The sequence below is a fragment of the Ceratina calcarata genome, unplaced genomic scaffold (assembly GCF_001652005.2).
Source record: "Ceratina calcarata isolate Rehan_Ccalc_2016 unplaced genomic scaffold, ASM165200v1 scaffold90, whole genome shotgun sequence".
Taxonomy (NCBI): Eukaryota; Metazoa; Arthropoda; class Insecta; order Hymenoptera; family Apidae; genus Ceratina; species Ceratina calcarata.
In genome coordinates this window covers 106,001-121,068 of record NW_017180369.1, presented here as the reverse complement: position 1 = coordinate 121,068, position 15,068 = coordinate 106,001, and the positions used below count along the sequence as shown (strand labels likewise).

General features: G+C 44.8%; 4 protein-coding genes across 12 annotated transcripts in view; 1 reads left to right on the top strand and 3 right to left on the bottom strand.

The window, feature by feature from the left end:
- slgA (proline dehydrogenase slgA) overlaps positions 1-5,033 on the bottom strand; it is a 20,613-nt gene extending 15,580 nt beyond the window's left edge. For both annotated transcript variants that reach the window (XM_018035456.2, XM_018035457.2), the window contains exon 1: positions 4,332-5,033. In XM_018035456.2, coding sequence (XP_017890945.1) covers positions 4,332-4,640 — 309 coding nt within the window. In that variant the 5' untranslated portion in view covers positions 4,641-5,033. The remainder of the gene's footprint in view (positions 1-4,331) is intronic.
- A 527-nt stretch (positions 5,034-5,560) lies between these two features.
- On the top strand, positions 5,561-11,337 carry eIF2Bepsilon (eukaryotic translation initiation factor 2B subunit epsilon). 3 transcript variants are annotated; one of them, XR_003389960.1, is made up of 4 exons: positions 5,561-6,384; positions 6,442-7,690; positions 8,498-8,675; positions 11,159-11,337. XR_003389960.1 is itself a non-coding variant. In XM_026818886.1 (3 exons), the coding sequence occupies exons 1-2, from the start codon at positions 5,707-5,709 to the stop codon at positions 7,678-7,680; spliced, it is 1,917 nt and encodes a 638-aa protein (XP_026674687.1). In that variant the 5' UTR covers positions 5,561-5,706; the 3' UTR covers positions 7,681-7,690; positions 11,159-11,337. The 3 variants fall into 3 exon arrangements, 2 of the variants coding, with proteins under 2 accessions (XP_026674687.1, XP_026674686.1); XM_026818886.1 differs by lacking the exon at positions 8,498-8,675; XM_026818885.1 differs by lacking the exons at positions 8,498-8,675; positions 11,159-11,337 and having other exon boundaries at positions 6,442-7,850.
- On the bottom strand, positions 7,827-14,002 carry LOC108631458 (rabphilin-1). Of its 6 annotated transcripts, none has more exons than XM_018035399.2 (11): positions 13,527-14,002; positions 13,067-13,366; positions 11,562-11,686; positions 11,333-11,468; positions 10,688-11,185; positions 9,930-10,558; positions 9,644-9,864; positions 9,310-9,575; positions 9,043-9,189; positions 8,156-8,624; positions 7,827-8,069 (listed from the first exon to the last, which is right to left on the bottom strand). In XM_018035399.2, the coding sequence occupies exons 3-11, from the start codon at positions 11,639-11,641 to the stop codon at positions 7,942-7,944; spliced, it is 2,574 nt and encodes an 857-aa protein (XP_017890888.1). In that variant the 5' UTR covers positions 11,642-11,686; positions 13,067-13,366; positions 13,527-14,002; the 3' UTR covers positions 7,827-7,941. The 6 variants fall into 6 exon arrangements, with proteins under 6 accessions (XP_017890888.1, XP_017890889.1, XP_017890884.1 ...); XM_018035400.2 differs by having other exon boundaries at positions 9,310-9,572; XM_018035395.2 differs by having other exon boundaries at positions 9,043-9,575.
- The window catches only part of LOC108631461 (glutathione synthetase), a 13,049-nt gene continuing 11,916 nt past the window's right edge, over positions 13,936-15,068 (bottom strand). The window contains exons 8-9 of the mRNA XM_026818892.1: positions 14,695-15,052; positions 13,936-14,502 (exon numbers count right to left, since the gene is read on the bottom strand). Of these exons, the coding sequence (XP_026674693.1) occupies positions 14,341-14,502; positions 14,695-15,052 (520 nt within the window). The 3' untranslated portion in view covers positions 13,936-14,340. The remainder of the gene's footprint in view (positions 14,503-14,694; positions 15,053-15,068) is intronic.

Sequence of the window (15,068 nt, the reverse complement as noted above, 5' to 3'; positions counted from 1 at the left end):
CAAAAAACCCATGAATTGATTTAAAATTTTGCAGGTAGCTTTTTAATAGTAATAGGAATGTATAATAACAAATTCAACATGTTAGCATTGTTTAAGTATATAGCCTATACATCCTTAAGCGTTTGCAAATAGGTTTTCACCGGTTTTGCAACATGTGGCCGAGTGTTGTCTGATGCTCGTCGTGTCTCTTGGCGTACAGGGGGTCATCATCTTTCCTTTAGTGCTTGAGACACAAACGCGTTAGTTGCAATCGGCAGCGATCTCCCTGGTTTGATGGTCTCGCCAGGTTTGAACAGCTCGTAGTAAATTACTACTTACTAGCTGATCCGACCAAATGCAGAGCAGAGGAGCTTGAATCTTTTGGCGACGATGTTGGCCGGGCACGATTTTCTACGGTCAGGGTTATCATAGTCTATCCATTTTTCAACAGGGAAAGTCGACTGTTACCTCGTGCTCGTACAACAACACTTGCAGACACGTGGATCTTGCCATTAATGAGAGAACGATGAAATCGAGCACGCAGACACTTTCCATAGGTAAGAGAATACTCTATTGAAATGGTGCTGCGTGAATAATATCTCGACTCGAATCTTCGGTCGTTGACTCTTCACATTTTTTCCAACGACGAATTCTCTCCCCAGGAGAGTTCCTGCTCGAGGAATCAATGACTCTGTGCTCAAGAGTCATGATTCATCGTGTCTCCCGCAGACGCAAAACGCGGTAGCTTCACAGGCGAAGTAGTCGGCCTTGAAACTACTTATGTACGCGTGATTTTGGTCCGGAATCCGACGAGGAACAGACGTCGGTTCCCTTTCACTGTACCCCGTGTGTACCACCGTCTGTCTCCCTTCTTCGTTCGGTGCTCGCTGGCGCCGATCTGGTACAACGCGACGGCATGTGCAACGCGTGCAACGCGTGCAACGCGTGCAACACGCGCGTGCTGATGATACGATTGTTTATGAAAAGATTTCGAAACATTGCCGTATCGTCTGGCAGCCGTCTGAAAGTCCGTCCTCCTACGTAAGCGCGGTACCTATATACATAGACACCGTGTGATCGAGTCAAACGCCTCGAGGCGTGACACGCTCCACTTTGAATCAGTCAGTTGTTCAGGGTCAGGATGCGAGATCACGGCCTAACGAGTGAATTTAACGCGCTCTTTAACAGCAGCAAGTGATCGCCGCGACCGATCTCATTTTTATGCCTACGGCAAAAACTGAGAAACTGTGATAAGAATCATGACGTGTTCATTATCTGCAGATTAAACTTTTACACTGTGAACGGAGGGTCTTTCCGCGATTCGACGTCGTCAAAGTCTAAGTATCGGTGGAAAACCCAAAGTATGTGGAGCCAAAAAGATCAGGTGTCACGGATCGATAATGACAGAACTTATCAAGATCTGCAACGGTTCATTTTGAAATTTAATCCCAAGTACCGATATTGCCACTCTGTTTCTTCTATGTATCTCTCTTCATCGTCGGACGCCTCCCTGCGTCTACATATCTCGTCTAATAGTAATATCTATCAGACAGACGACATTTCAGATCTCGTATCTTTCGAGTGTTCCAAACTTTTCGAATCGTTGGTGCCTCTACTGAAACGACGGTCGTTATAAAGAAAAACGCTGCGCAAATAATTATGAATCAGATCGACCGACTCGACCACTACCACGCCATCCTAACTGAATTTTTCATTTTCATTCATCGAATGAAAAATTGTACCGTATCTCCTCGTGTTCCTTGCAATTTCTATCGATTTCACGTTCACACGTGTGCATCATGAACGAAACGTGGGAATTCAGGACAGAGGAATGAGAGTAGTACGCGGAGGAGCATCGCTGCAATTAATGTTACACGGAAGACAAGGATCGGTGTTGTAAAAAGCGACGCTCGGCTCCAACGAGGAGACTGCGGCGAAGGCGATACGAGTCATATCGCATTTTAAAAATCGATAATTACAATCAATATGCCGTGGTACGTGTTGCACGGTTTATACATTCGGAATAGGAAGTGAATCACGGAGTGTATGCGTGAATGCAAGTGTGTGTGTGTGTGTCTACCTCCTATTTATGTGCACCACTGAAAGACCTACTACTACTATAATTAGATTCGAGGAAGATAATTTTCGTTATATGCTCCGGTTGCACGATTAACGAACGCGACAATGTGACAAAAATCTATCGGCAGAGGAAACCAGAGGGTAGGGCTATTTAAGGACTTTGAGAGAAATGACCTTTGGATGTGAAGAAGTAGTGGGAAAAGTTTGCAACATGACAAGCTTCAGAATGAGTAATAGTGATTTTGGTCACTGGCTATTGATTCAGATAAGGGATGAAGCAGCTTAGGTACATGTTTACGAATGAGACATTTTTAGGTACATATATGACATAAAAATATTTACGTGTATAACAGAACGAACGAACAAACACCTATTAAGATCCGAACGACTTTGCGGTTAATCAATTTAACGACTACTTTGAGTAACATTTCTATTTGACAGGGTGCACACCACCGATATACCGTCAGCGATAAAGTGGACCCTAAATATTTTTATCGCCTCCAAGCCTTGACTAACGACGTTACTCAGTCAGAGTAACATTCAAATGTAATCTCGGCTTCGAGAGAGAGAGTCCATGCACTGAACTAAAATCAATATAATGCTCGTACATGGCTAACTAAGCAGGAATTAGCACGTCGCGAATACCCGCGAAATGTTTTCAACGAAATTAGAAAGATGTCTGATGTTCGCTCGATTCGTTTCGGTTAAAACCCAGACAATTTTTTACGGGGAGAATCAGTGTCTCTCCACACACACACACACACACACACACACACACACACACGCGTTGCTGTTCCAAAGATTTATATGTAAATTTACTAAAAGTTGAAAGATATGAAAAATTGATCGGAGAACGAGAATTAAAATTAAAAAAAAAAATTGCTGGAAATTTTTGACGAACCTCGTGTCGAACCCCGTTCGTCCCTCGGAAGTTACGTAATTGGTCGCCGGTGCAAGTTCGCGACGAAATTGCTAGGTCGATTCAATGTATTAAGCAGTACTAAAATCAATAACGCGCGCCATGCCACGTCGTCGTACAAATCGCAGCCACGGGACTCTATCGCGATGAAAAGCTGTTCTACGCTAAAAAAATCTAAAGAAAAATTCACTCTCGTCGCACAGGCTTCACAGACCGATGGAAAAGGCTCGACCAATATTACTCCAACTGCGAACAAATTCTTTTCTCTCGGCGACGGTACATTGTCGGCGCGGTCGATCGTCCGTGACGCACAATGATTCGACCCGCAGCAGATTCGTGCATCTTTTCCGGCGGGTCTAAATACCATTGTTGTACCGTGTAACGAACGTGCAGAAATTAGACTAACGAGACTTCGGGGTAACACGGAATAACACGCAAATCTCATCTGCGTGATTTCTCAGATTCGTTCCTAATCCTGTGAGGGATTGCGGGTCTCGTTAGACTTACATCGCCACATAGCCATGTAGTCGAATGAAAATAGAGCAGCACCAGGCCCATGCTTAATTTACGTAGTGAGAAAAGATCCTGATTGAATCTCAATTTGAGTCAGCTTTTCACTTCACGCTTCTCGAAGGGAAGCAAGGAAGAATTGATAAAAGCTTGGTCCCAGGCAATATGTACACGCCTATGTGTGTGTACACGTAGATACACGTAAGAATTGTCAATCTAATGCATTATTAAATCAAAAGGCTGAAACAAGATTATACGATTATCGCGTAAACATGAAATAGAAGGATTCGGAATTTGGATTATGAAACACACACATACGAGTGGAACATATCCGTAATAGGTATGTTCAAGGATAACGGAATGATGGATAAGGAAAATATGTAGCAGAACGTAACCGATCAGCTTACCTGAAAGGAATTATACATCGGGTAACATTGGTAAGAAGAGCGAAAGCTTCGAATATAATCTTCTCTTAATATCGCGGTGGTAGTGGCAGTAGGTTGGAAGATAGTCGAGTTTAAATATGTTAAACGGAACGTAGATTAGCATCGTTAAAAAAAAAGTATGGGTACAGATCGCTACGTAGATTTCGAGGAGCGAAATAAGCACATGTCATGCCATTTCGCATTAGTCTACGTCACGACAATAATTCGTCTGTAACAGGGGGAGAGAGAGAGAGAGAGAGAGAGAGAGAGAGAGAGAGAGAGAGAGAGAGAGAGAAAGAGAGAGACGTGTAACACGTAATTCAGCGATAGAACGTCATCGCGATTAACGGACGATACGCAGGACTACTTACACTAAGTACACGGGAGATGATCGACAAGATCGTTCTGAGGAAGCTTACCGTCATGTTGTTCTCGGCGATGTATTCGATCGAGCATAGCTGATAAACGATGTAAGCACGCAAAAGTTCTTTGGTAGTTTTGCTCTTGAACGCGGCGACTGGATCGTTAAACCTCAAGTCCAGGGGATCAATCTGTCGTGGAGCCGGCTTCGCGTCAGCGGTAGTGCCGGTGTATTCGCGTTCGTGCACCTGTACCAACTGCACCGACGACGGTTTCGTTACGTTCTCGGGAAACGCGACGGGAAGTGGCAGACACTTCCTTAACTTTTTAACGGCACTGCAACGCGGCACCGTTCTCAAAAACGCCATACCTTGCCGTCGCGTGTCTAACGCAAGAAATGTCAGCAACGGCGTCGCTCTATGTAGGAAAATGTATTTCGGCCCGTGACCCGCCTAATAAAACGTTATACGTCGGGATCGTTCTTTCGCTTTTTCTTTTCGCTTCCTTCCCACCTTCCACCGACCACGAAAACGAACGGAACCGGGCAGAGGCGGAACGCGGAAAGTACGTTGCGGACGTTTCACTGTTCAAACTGCGGGATTTGGCAAGGCTATATACGTTGTTCCCAGTCCTTCCCAGTGATGAAAAACCAGCAGGGGCAAATCCAACCTGCCACGATCGCGTCAGAGACCCCAATACCAATAGCAGAGGTGTATCTCGACAACGACGAAGCTTAGGTCGAATCACAAGGTGGGGTATATACGACGACGACGACGACGACGACGACACTCGTAGACATCCAGCGACGTACACGAGTCAAGCGCCCGCCTCACGGCGAGACGATTTCCAACGCGAAATCTGATACGCGAGAGACTCGCGTGTAAGATACTTTGAAAATAGCGTGTAAATTTTTTTCACGGGACTCTTAGCTATTTTGTTGAAGATACAACGCGGCCGAGTGAATTTCAATTGTTGTACGTTGCCCCAATTACCACGCACCGTAACAATAGATACCGGGGTCTCGATTGGTCGATTCCGAAGGTGTGTTCGGACCGGTGAGCCTGACTGGCTGGCGAAATTTTGGAAAATGCCAATAACTGCGCGGTCGTCAGACGCGCACAGTGGCGCGAAACACGAACTTACCCTTTGGCCCAGCAGGGCCCAGCTACCACCACCACCACCACCACCACCACCGCCATATTCTGATTCTCTGCACCGCGGGAATACCATATGACTCCCCTGCTGCCATCTATCGGATCTTTTGTCCACGCACGCGTACAATCAATTAAATTTCTAAGCTTACATCTTCCATTCAAAAGCAATTCAAAAGTTTGTACATACATTAACCTACAACTGTGACTACAACTGCATTTAAATATAAATATTATATATACAGAAACTGGTGCTGGCAGGTAGTTTTGAAAGAAATTTCAAATGGGGAAGAAAGAGATTGTACAAGCTGTCGTTCTCGCGGACGACTTCGTCTCGAGTTTAACGCCGATGCATGACGTTCTCCCGATGGTGTTAATGCCTGTGATGAACGTACCGCTTTTAGATTATTTAGTGGAAACGCTGATCAAATCGAGAGTACAGGAACTGTTTCTTTACTGTAGTAACCATGTAGATTTGATAAAAGCATACGTGAAGGAGAACAAGTGGTCGAAAATATCAGTTTCTTTGATCGTATCGGATGCTTGCACATCCCTCGGTGACGCTCTCAGAGACATCGATACGAAAGGTTCTATTCGCGGTAATTTCATTCTCATAAGAGGAGACGCGTTTATCAATGCGAATCTTGTACATCTTTTAAACGATCATTGCTCGAGACTCGAAAAAGACAAAGGGGCGACGATGACCATGGTGTTGAGAAACGTCGGTTCGACAGCCGTGTCTTCTCTGAGGCGAGAGACGTGTCTTGTCGTCTCCGACAAGAGTAGCAAGAAGATTTTACACTACAGCAAGCTGAGGAACGACGAGAAGAAGGTAAAGTTGGAACTGAGCTGGTTCTTAGACCACAACGAGATCGAGATCGACACCTGCTTTCTGGATACTCACGTCTACTTATGTTCACCTTCCGTGCTTCCACTGTTCTCTGACAATTTTGATTTTCAAGTAAGTCCCCCCACGAACAAATTCTATTTGTATATAACACGTAGATATCGTTCGCAGACAATGGAAGATTTCATTAGAGGGGTGCTGATGAACGAAGAGATCTTGAACTCTCGCGTATACTGGCAACAACTGAATCCTGAGGATCACAGCCTGCCGATCGTATCTTGGAACATGTATCACACTCTGAACAGAGACATCTTGAACAGACACAGCTTTCCGCTGACACCGAACGGGGTCCCGTTTTTAAACGATTTTATACAGATGCCTAGAACCACTTATAAACACAGAACCGCTACCCTCGCTAAGGGTTGTAGATTAGAGAAGGACAGCGTGTTGTCGAGAAACAGTACGGTCGGAAACGACACTTGCATCGCAAGATCCGTGATCGGTGATCATTGTTCGGTAGGCTCGAACGTGACGATTAAAAATGCGTACGTTCTGCCGAACAATACGATCGAAGATAATTGCACGATCACGAACAGCGTGATATTTTCCAACTGTTCGATGAGATCGGGAGTACGCTTGAGCGGGTGTATACTCTGTCCCGGAACAATCGTCGATACCTCGGCCGAGTACGCGGATTCTATATTAGAATCGCGAAACAATCAAATGTTCGTCAGGAGAATGTCTGAGGTCGACGCGGAGGAATTTCAGTTCTTTAAAAACGTCGACACCGCGGAAAGTGACGACGACTCGACCACAGACGTGACAAGCATAGACGATGGTTCCGAATGCAATTCGCCGGTTCCGGACGACACGAACATGTTTCTGTCCGAAGTGATTGACAGTTTACTGAGAGGTTTCCAGGACAAATTGAACTGCGACAACCTGATTTTAGAGATCAACTCGTCGAGATACGCGTACAACGTGACCATGAGCGAAGTGACGTACAACGTTATCAAAGCTGTACTCAGCCTACCTTTCCATTATCTGTCCGAGAAGAAAGAAGCCGTTACCGATCAGAATTATCAAAGAAATTTAAAGATCATGATCACTTATTTTTATTCGATCATCTTGAATTACGTCAAGACGGAGGATGCACAGGACGATTGCTTGCGGGCGATAGAAGAGGTTGCGAGCACGACTCAACAGTTGTTACCGTTTCTACAGCATCTGCTGCACTTATTCTACGAGAAGGACGTGCTGACGGAAGAGAAGATTTTCGAGTGGTACGAATCCGAGGATAGAGATACGGACGACTTCGAGGCGAGAAACAAGGTGCGAGCCGCGGTTCAACCGTTCATCAAGTGGTTGGAGGAAGCGGAAGAAGACTCGAGCGGAAGCGATAACGATTGATGGTAGACCGGTAACGCACGCACACATATAATGACTCTTTCCACACGTAATATATAGTACGATACCTTGTGTTTTGTTTTCTGTTCTTTTTCTCTCTTCTTAATACGCGTACATGCCTTGAGCAACGACAGGGAAATTGCGCTAAATAAATTATGCTTTGCGAGTCGTTATTACGTATCATCGATTATACAGACCTTATTAAAACGTTTTAAATAATATTTTATCAGCAAATATGTATGTACGTATGTATGTATGTATGAATTATCCAGGCAGCAACGTAGTGCCGACTAAATTGTGCCATGCCCGATGCCGATGGTCCGGAAATTTCATCGCGTCTATCCAATGTCGTAATCGCGCTCCCGTACTTTTACAGTTTAATTCGAGTCCACCTAGAAGCAGCAAACAAAAGACGCGTCGTGTATTACGAAAGTACCGTTTCTGCGTAACGAAGCGAGATTCGACTCTGACAACCTACCGAGGTAGTCGTTTCTTTTGCCAAAATCTTTGTCCCATACCGTGAGACACAGCGTGAAATTCATGAGATCGGTCAATCGACTAGGAAACGCGAACTCTTCGTTCCATTCGGGATCCAATGTTTTTTTCTTGATGCTCGTGCTCTGAAAGTTGCTCTGGTAGCCCTTGCTGGCGGTGGACCTCTTCGACATCAGTCGTTTCGCAGTGGTCTGTACGATCGAATGATCGAATACGAAACGCTGATGATTGTTCGTCGCGGCAGCGGCGGCGGCGGCGGCGGCGGTGTCTCCTCCGAGAAGGCACAGTTTGACAAATGGATCAGAGAACCCGTTACTGTCCATAGGAAGAAGATTCGTAGCTCGGTGAACTGTGACCATCAATGCTCGCCGTCTTGTACAGTAACTCAGACTCACTTGGATCTGTCCACGTTCGCCGGAGAAGAGACCCCAAGCCGTCTCCTCGTTGTCCACCTGTGCCAACGTCGAACTCCATTATATCTTAGTGTCTGGAGGGAACACGATGTAAGTAAAGTGGACCGTCAAGAAAGTGATCGTAGTTTTTCTTATTTTATGATCAGATTGATTTATTTACACCCTCGCTGGCAGCTGTCTACACGCGATCGTTGTCCGACTGTAGTATAGTTATAGTAGAGAAAATGTGATGATCCTAGAAGTCGTTTCGGGTAGCAACGAACGTGTCGAATAGAACCGATCCATCGAATCGCTAGACGCGTACAAGTATTGAAGTGCATAATCGAAGATTTTTATTTGATTCATTGTCGATTCACTCCCTCTCACTGTGTGAATCCCAAGACTGTGAAGTCACGGTCACGAAGTTGTTGGAAAATAATTGAAGAATGAGAATAATTTAATTTTTAATTATACACACTGGATAATGATCCTGCAGCGGTAGTTTATAACGTTTCGTTTGGCATGGTTGCAACTCGTGCAGAGGGAACTTGGCTTCTCCCAGAAAGTCTTGGCCTGCCGGATCGTCCTGGAGTATCAGTACGTGTAGCGCTTTGCCGTTCCACATCTGTCGTCGTCGAGATAGATAGAACACAATATTTTCAATTAACTCTCTCCTTACGAACGGTGCATTACGACTGCATGCGCGTACGAAAAGTACATAGAGAAGAACATTCACGGTTCGTACATCGACTTCTGTTATTCCGTAGAAGTTTAGGGTCTCGTTGAACTCCGGATTCCGCGTTTTGTGAACCGTCTTTGTTCGTAGTCGTTTCGTGGTCGTAACCGTGTCTACCGGTAACACGTTCAGCTTGCAGAACGGGTCGGCGAGGCCATAGATATCCATTGGTCGCAACCCTTGTGCACGCTCCACTTTGCACTGGAGGCACTGAACCAGTGGGTCGTATCGCAACGAGACTTGGAGAGTTCCATAATTTTCTTGTTTCGTTTCTACTGGAAACAAACGACATACTTTGAACGCGTCTTTGATTCGCGTCGTTCAATTACGTTCCCTCCCATACCGTTCTCCGGTATTTGTTGCCGCACTAAATCGATTTGACTGTTGACGCCGCGATGGTTCAACGATAGCTTCTCCTGCTCTGGACAGGATTGATGTTTTTCCTGATCCACGCTTATCTCTCTTCTCGTTTGAATTTGTTCCGGAACGCGTTCCATCGTCGATACTACCGTCGTCGTCGTCGTCGTCGTCGTCGTTGTTGGCACGGTTATCGTAGAATTTGATCTACAACATGTGGATTAACCGATCTCAGTTAAACCTCCACTCTTTCGTTTATCCTTTTTACGTACCTGACTGACTGTACCTGATAGGTTTTCGATCGATTGCACGCGTCTAGTTCTAATTTACGAACGGCTCCGTCCAAATCGTTCATGTCGTCCGGCTTCTTGCTCTTCTCATCGAGAATCTCGTCTTCGAACGATACACGTTGTTGTTGTTGTTGTTGTTGTTGTTGTTGTTGTTGTTGTTGTTGTTCCATTTGAGAATCGATACTAGCTTTTGGACTGATTCGTGAACGAGGACTGGTCGGCGTTGGCGGGATACGACTGCACTGAGACGGGATAGAAAGGGTGGATCTGTCCAATCGATCCGAATCCTCTTCCCGACTGTTCGTCAACGGCGAGAGACGTTGACCAACCGACGACGACGACGACGACGACTTACGATTAAACGACGGGGTACCGCCGGTCGACTGAACCAAGTTCGATACGGTCGAATGAGCTTCGGCAGCGAAGTTATCTTGATTTCTTTGTAAACTGGAGAACGAATGCGATTGTCCTCGTGCTGTCAATGTGCTCAGTCTCCGTGTCGCTTCTTCGTCCGAAGAAGAGTCTTGAGGCTCCGCAGTTTCAAGGGACCTGCTGGTTCCTCCGATCGTCCAGGTGGATGTCCTGTGCGCGGATCGTGACCATCCTCGCTCCTGTTGATTTTCAACAAAACGTTTCACATCGTATTCAATCGTTTCCAAATAACTTAACGAATTACGGGTGTAGAGAGAGAGAGAAAGAGAGAGAGAGAGGCGGTTAATGCAGGCAGTAGACGTACTCACCTTTTTCTCTGGTAAAATGTACTTTGGCATCCCTTTGATGAACCAGGCGCCGCTCTTCTTCCACATTTCTCTGGTCTCCGCGCATATCCGACAGAGGTATTGTCTCTGACCACCACCGCCGCTGCCTCTCGATCGGCCGACGATGCGTTGCATGGTCGTCCGCTGTTCCGTTCTTTCTCTCGTTGAACCATTGCTTGGCGACGGTACCGTCGCGTTTAGTTCAGTCGTCTCGATACCGCATTTTTCACACACGTATTTACGGCAGTCCTTGCAGAGGTGTGCCGACGCGCCCAGCACGGTGCCGAACTTTTCACCGCAAAGAGCGCAGGAACAGACGCAATGCGCGCTCTTATAGCATCGGCTGCTACACTTTTTCCTCTCGTTCATTCTCGTCGTCGTGACGACGCACACGTTCCGCTTCATGTTCTCTAATCTTTCGACCAATTTACCGATCCTTTCTTGTTCCGACAGATCCAACGCTTCGGCTCTCCGGATCACCTGTGGTCACCGCGCAGAAGATCAACTCGTGTTTGCTCCGACATGTTAAAGCAGAGATTATATTTGACCGAGGTCGAGTTCCACGATGTAACGAGTTTCGTTTAGAAATTCATCTGACAGACGACGTGTGAAAGCGCGAAGAATTACCTGTATGATCCTCTGCTGTTCTTCCTCGGTCAACACGAACGACTGCGTGCATCGGTTTGCACCACCCGAGTACGAGTTCGAACTGGTCCATCTTGAATCCAGAGTCCCGGTCTTTACGGACCATCCTGTCCGCAATCTAATCATAATACGCGTATCATTTAGCCACATATGATGAATCATCACGTAGTGAACATAATTATTTTTTTTGCAGAATACATTTTACACTCACTTTGCTCTCAGCGCTAAATGCCTGTCGCTGGGACAGACCCATCTGGTTCCTCTGCCTGTATCCTTCGCCGCAACATCCATTTCTTTTCTTCTTCTTCTTCTTCTTCTTCTTTATCTCAACTGGACCTTCGAGTCATTCAAATTGATCTTTAGTAAACATCTTTCAATGCAAACGATCGATTTTGAAAGAGCACTTTAGCTGTTTATTAAATTAAACGTACGTAGAAATAGAACGAAAATGAATTGTTCAATTAAACGAAGCGCAGCACGACAATATCGAAAAAGAAAAAGAAGAAGAAAAGAAGCTGGAGTTTAAAAGAGTATACATATAGATATACGCTCGAAATAGATGTGCAACAAGTATTCGCTATACTTCTGTTCCTGTATATTATTTAAGTAGCCAAAGGGATACTCTATATTTGAACCTGAATCGATAATTCAATGGTTCACACTTGCAACGACTCTTACCTTCTTAACGCACCGCTGCAATACACACTGGTTCAACTTGTATAAACGCGGGTAATATTGGGTTTTTAAGTTCGTCTCATGCGTCGCTTTTAAATATAGACGAACAAGAAAAAGTACAAAGGATAATTAAAGCTGCAACTTGATAAATTTAAAATCTGTTACAAATTACGCGGACGGCTCATTTTTCTCCGATTCCTCGTAACGTATATGTATATGTATATACTATATACATGGAACTAGCGGAGATTAAAGGCTACATTTTTATTACTGTCTTTTCCTTATTTACGTCCACTCTTGATAAAGTTTCTACTGTACACGTGGAAATGAGAAACTTTTTAAATTGGCTGATGTCACACAAATGGAAGCCGGCGATAAAAGGACGAATGGTCGTAAGTGAAATGGTTACATCGGATACAACGGCGGGGCTTTGTATCGTACTCGTTCTAGTACCGTGGTATATAATATACATCGTATACGTATGTACGTACGTGTGTACCTCGCCGGGTAAAAAAAGAAACGCGAGAAGTAGAACGGAGAAAAGAGATCCGTGGCCCTTGACGCGTGGCAATCGCGTATAGAAAAAGAAAAAAAAATGAGCGCGAAACTCCTCTACCTACGCTACTCTGAACAGAGCGATCAATCGCAGCTCGTGACGCGTGCCGTCGCCGACGACGGCTCACGCGGGTTGCATTGATATCGTCGTACATCGTATAATTATCTGAATCGAGCTCGGTCGAGAACACTTTGGACATTTGAATCGAGATACAAAAAATTGTTAATGAAACGCGATCGTTGCGAAAATTATCCGACATCATCCGTTCTCCTCCTCGGATCCAGTCCGTCGATCCGTAAAAATATACCGAGGCAATGAATGACACGATGAAAGTAAAAGTAAGCCGAACATACAACGCTCGATATTTCGCGAACCAATGCGTGGACGTGAGCGCGAAATAATGATCGTGTTCGATTGAAATATTGAATAGTTGCGAGCGTTCGAAATTCAGTCAGAACGGTCGTATCGTATCGGTATCTGCTTACGTGGGCTGGCGTTAAGCGTGCGATGATGATCTTTTCGTTTGAAAGCGAACGGCAGCCGCTTCGAATCGACGTTAATCCCGACGAGCGATAATCCCGCGGAACGAGGATCGGACGTGACGAAAATGCGATGACGTTGGCTTCCGTTGGCTTGAAAAGCGGCTATTCCCGGGGTTATCGCCGTGAGTCGTCTTTGGTATGTGTAGGCTGAACCGCGGGGCGGCGAGCACACAGGCCAGGCCACAGGGAGCCGGACTTACCACCACGGCGTCAGCTAGCCGACAAGTGGGTACGCTATTATCGCTGAAACAGGCGGCGTATATAGTATATATATATATATACGAATGGTTTACTTCCGATACAGGCGCAGAAGGATGCGAGTCATGCGTACGAATCGCAGGGATGTACCCAGCAAGGGTAGATCCCGAATAAATCATTTTCTTTAGCAACATTTCATACGTACAGATTCCCACACGTTGTAAGCGAGTCGAAACGATTCTCGGAGAAACGAGCCTATGTATAAGTGTTCACGTGGTGAATGTTCTCGGTCGAAAAGGTGGGGGGAACCGCTCATGAATTCTTTCTTTTCGGAAACTTCCTCCGGATCGAGTGGTAGTTGCCGCGAGATTCGTCTTTCAAGTGTGCTCCCTACCCCGCGGACACTCTGATGATGGTAGGCCGAAAGAAACATTACTTATCGCCGTTGCGAGCGAGCGAATCGTCCCGGCGATACAGCATCCCCCTGTTCGAATCGATTGAACGAACAAGAAATGGGAGAACAGCTGGTATACTTTCCATTTCCACTTCACGTCGAGTTTTCGTTTTCTGTTTTCATCTTCTAAGAGAAGGGAACACTCGATGTAGGTAACATATTAACACGTCCAAAGCTATTTTAATTAAACGTCAATAATCGTGGATACAATCATCGTTAGGAATAAACGATGTTCAGGCGGCCAACAGACGTCCTCGTTCCATATACCAATTATCGACGTGTTGCATTTCGAAACTGACATTATCTGAATCTTACGTCAGCGCCGAAAACCAAGACTATACCTATATACAATACGTAGTTAATAGCAGAATCCACGTGTTGGATCAAAAATTTCTAACTGATCCGAATATTAAGTAATACTAATAATAATAATAATAATAATAGTAATGATAATAATAAAGTAACTGACAGTTGAACGTTATTTGTAAAAATTTTATCGTCGACGTTCATTTATATTTTCTACAATTATTATAAACCTGAATGGAATATCGTTGCTTCCTGTATATTAAGAAAAATACTTGTCGACGTAATGTAATATTTCAAATGCCACTTCGACCATAATCAGAATAATGATCATCCATTCTAAACGAACGTGATGACGATCACTCAAGTGCGTTGATAAAATTGCCACGAGCTCCACGCAGTGATTCAATTTTTCATTTATCACCTATAAAACAAAATATTACATAAAACAAATAGTTGCGAGTGATTCCTTCTTCACGCTTCTTTCTTTCTTTCTCGATAATGAAAATTAATGAAATGGTGTTTTTGAGAGAAATGCTTCGACTTTTAATTTACTTTATTATCTGTACTGTGAGTGTGTGTGTGTGTGTGTAACTTTATAGAGATGTCTCGTTACCCTTGTGCGTTTTGCAATGTTAAAGTATGAACAAGTTTCTTGATAAACCCGTTCCAAGTCATCTCTGTCCCAATAGAAGTCCGGTGTGTCCAACAGATCCGAGCTTAAATTAATCGAGTGTCGCAACTTGAACAATTCCCCTTGTTTCCTCAGCACTTCCTGTTGAGTCATTCGAAGTTTTCTGCCGGCCTTCAAATCTTCGGTAACGAATTCTATGGAATCAATATAGTTGTCCAGAGACGCTTCCCAAATACCTAGCTTCACGGACTGTGCCATTGCATTCGAAAACGTGTATTTGTCTAAATTTGTTGCGTTCGCAGCTATCATTATAATTCCGTTTCTCAAATGACTTTGTTTTCTGAAAAAAATAAAAA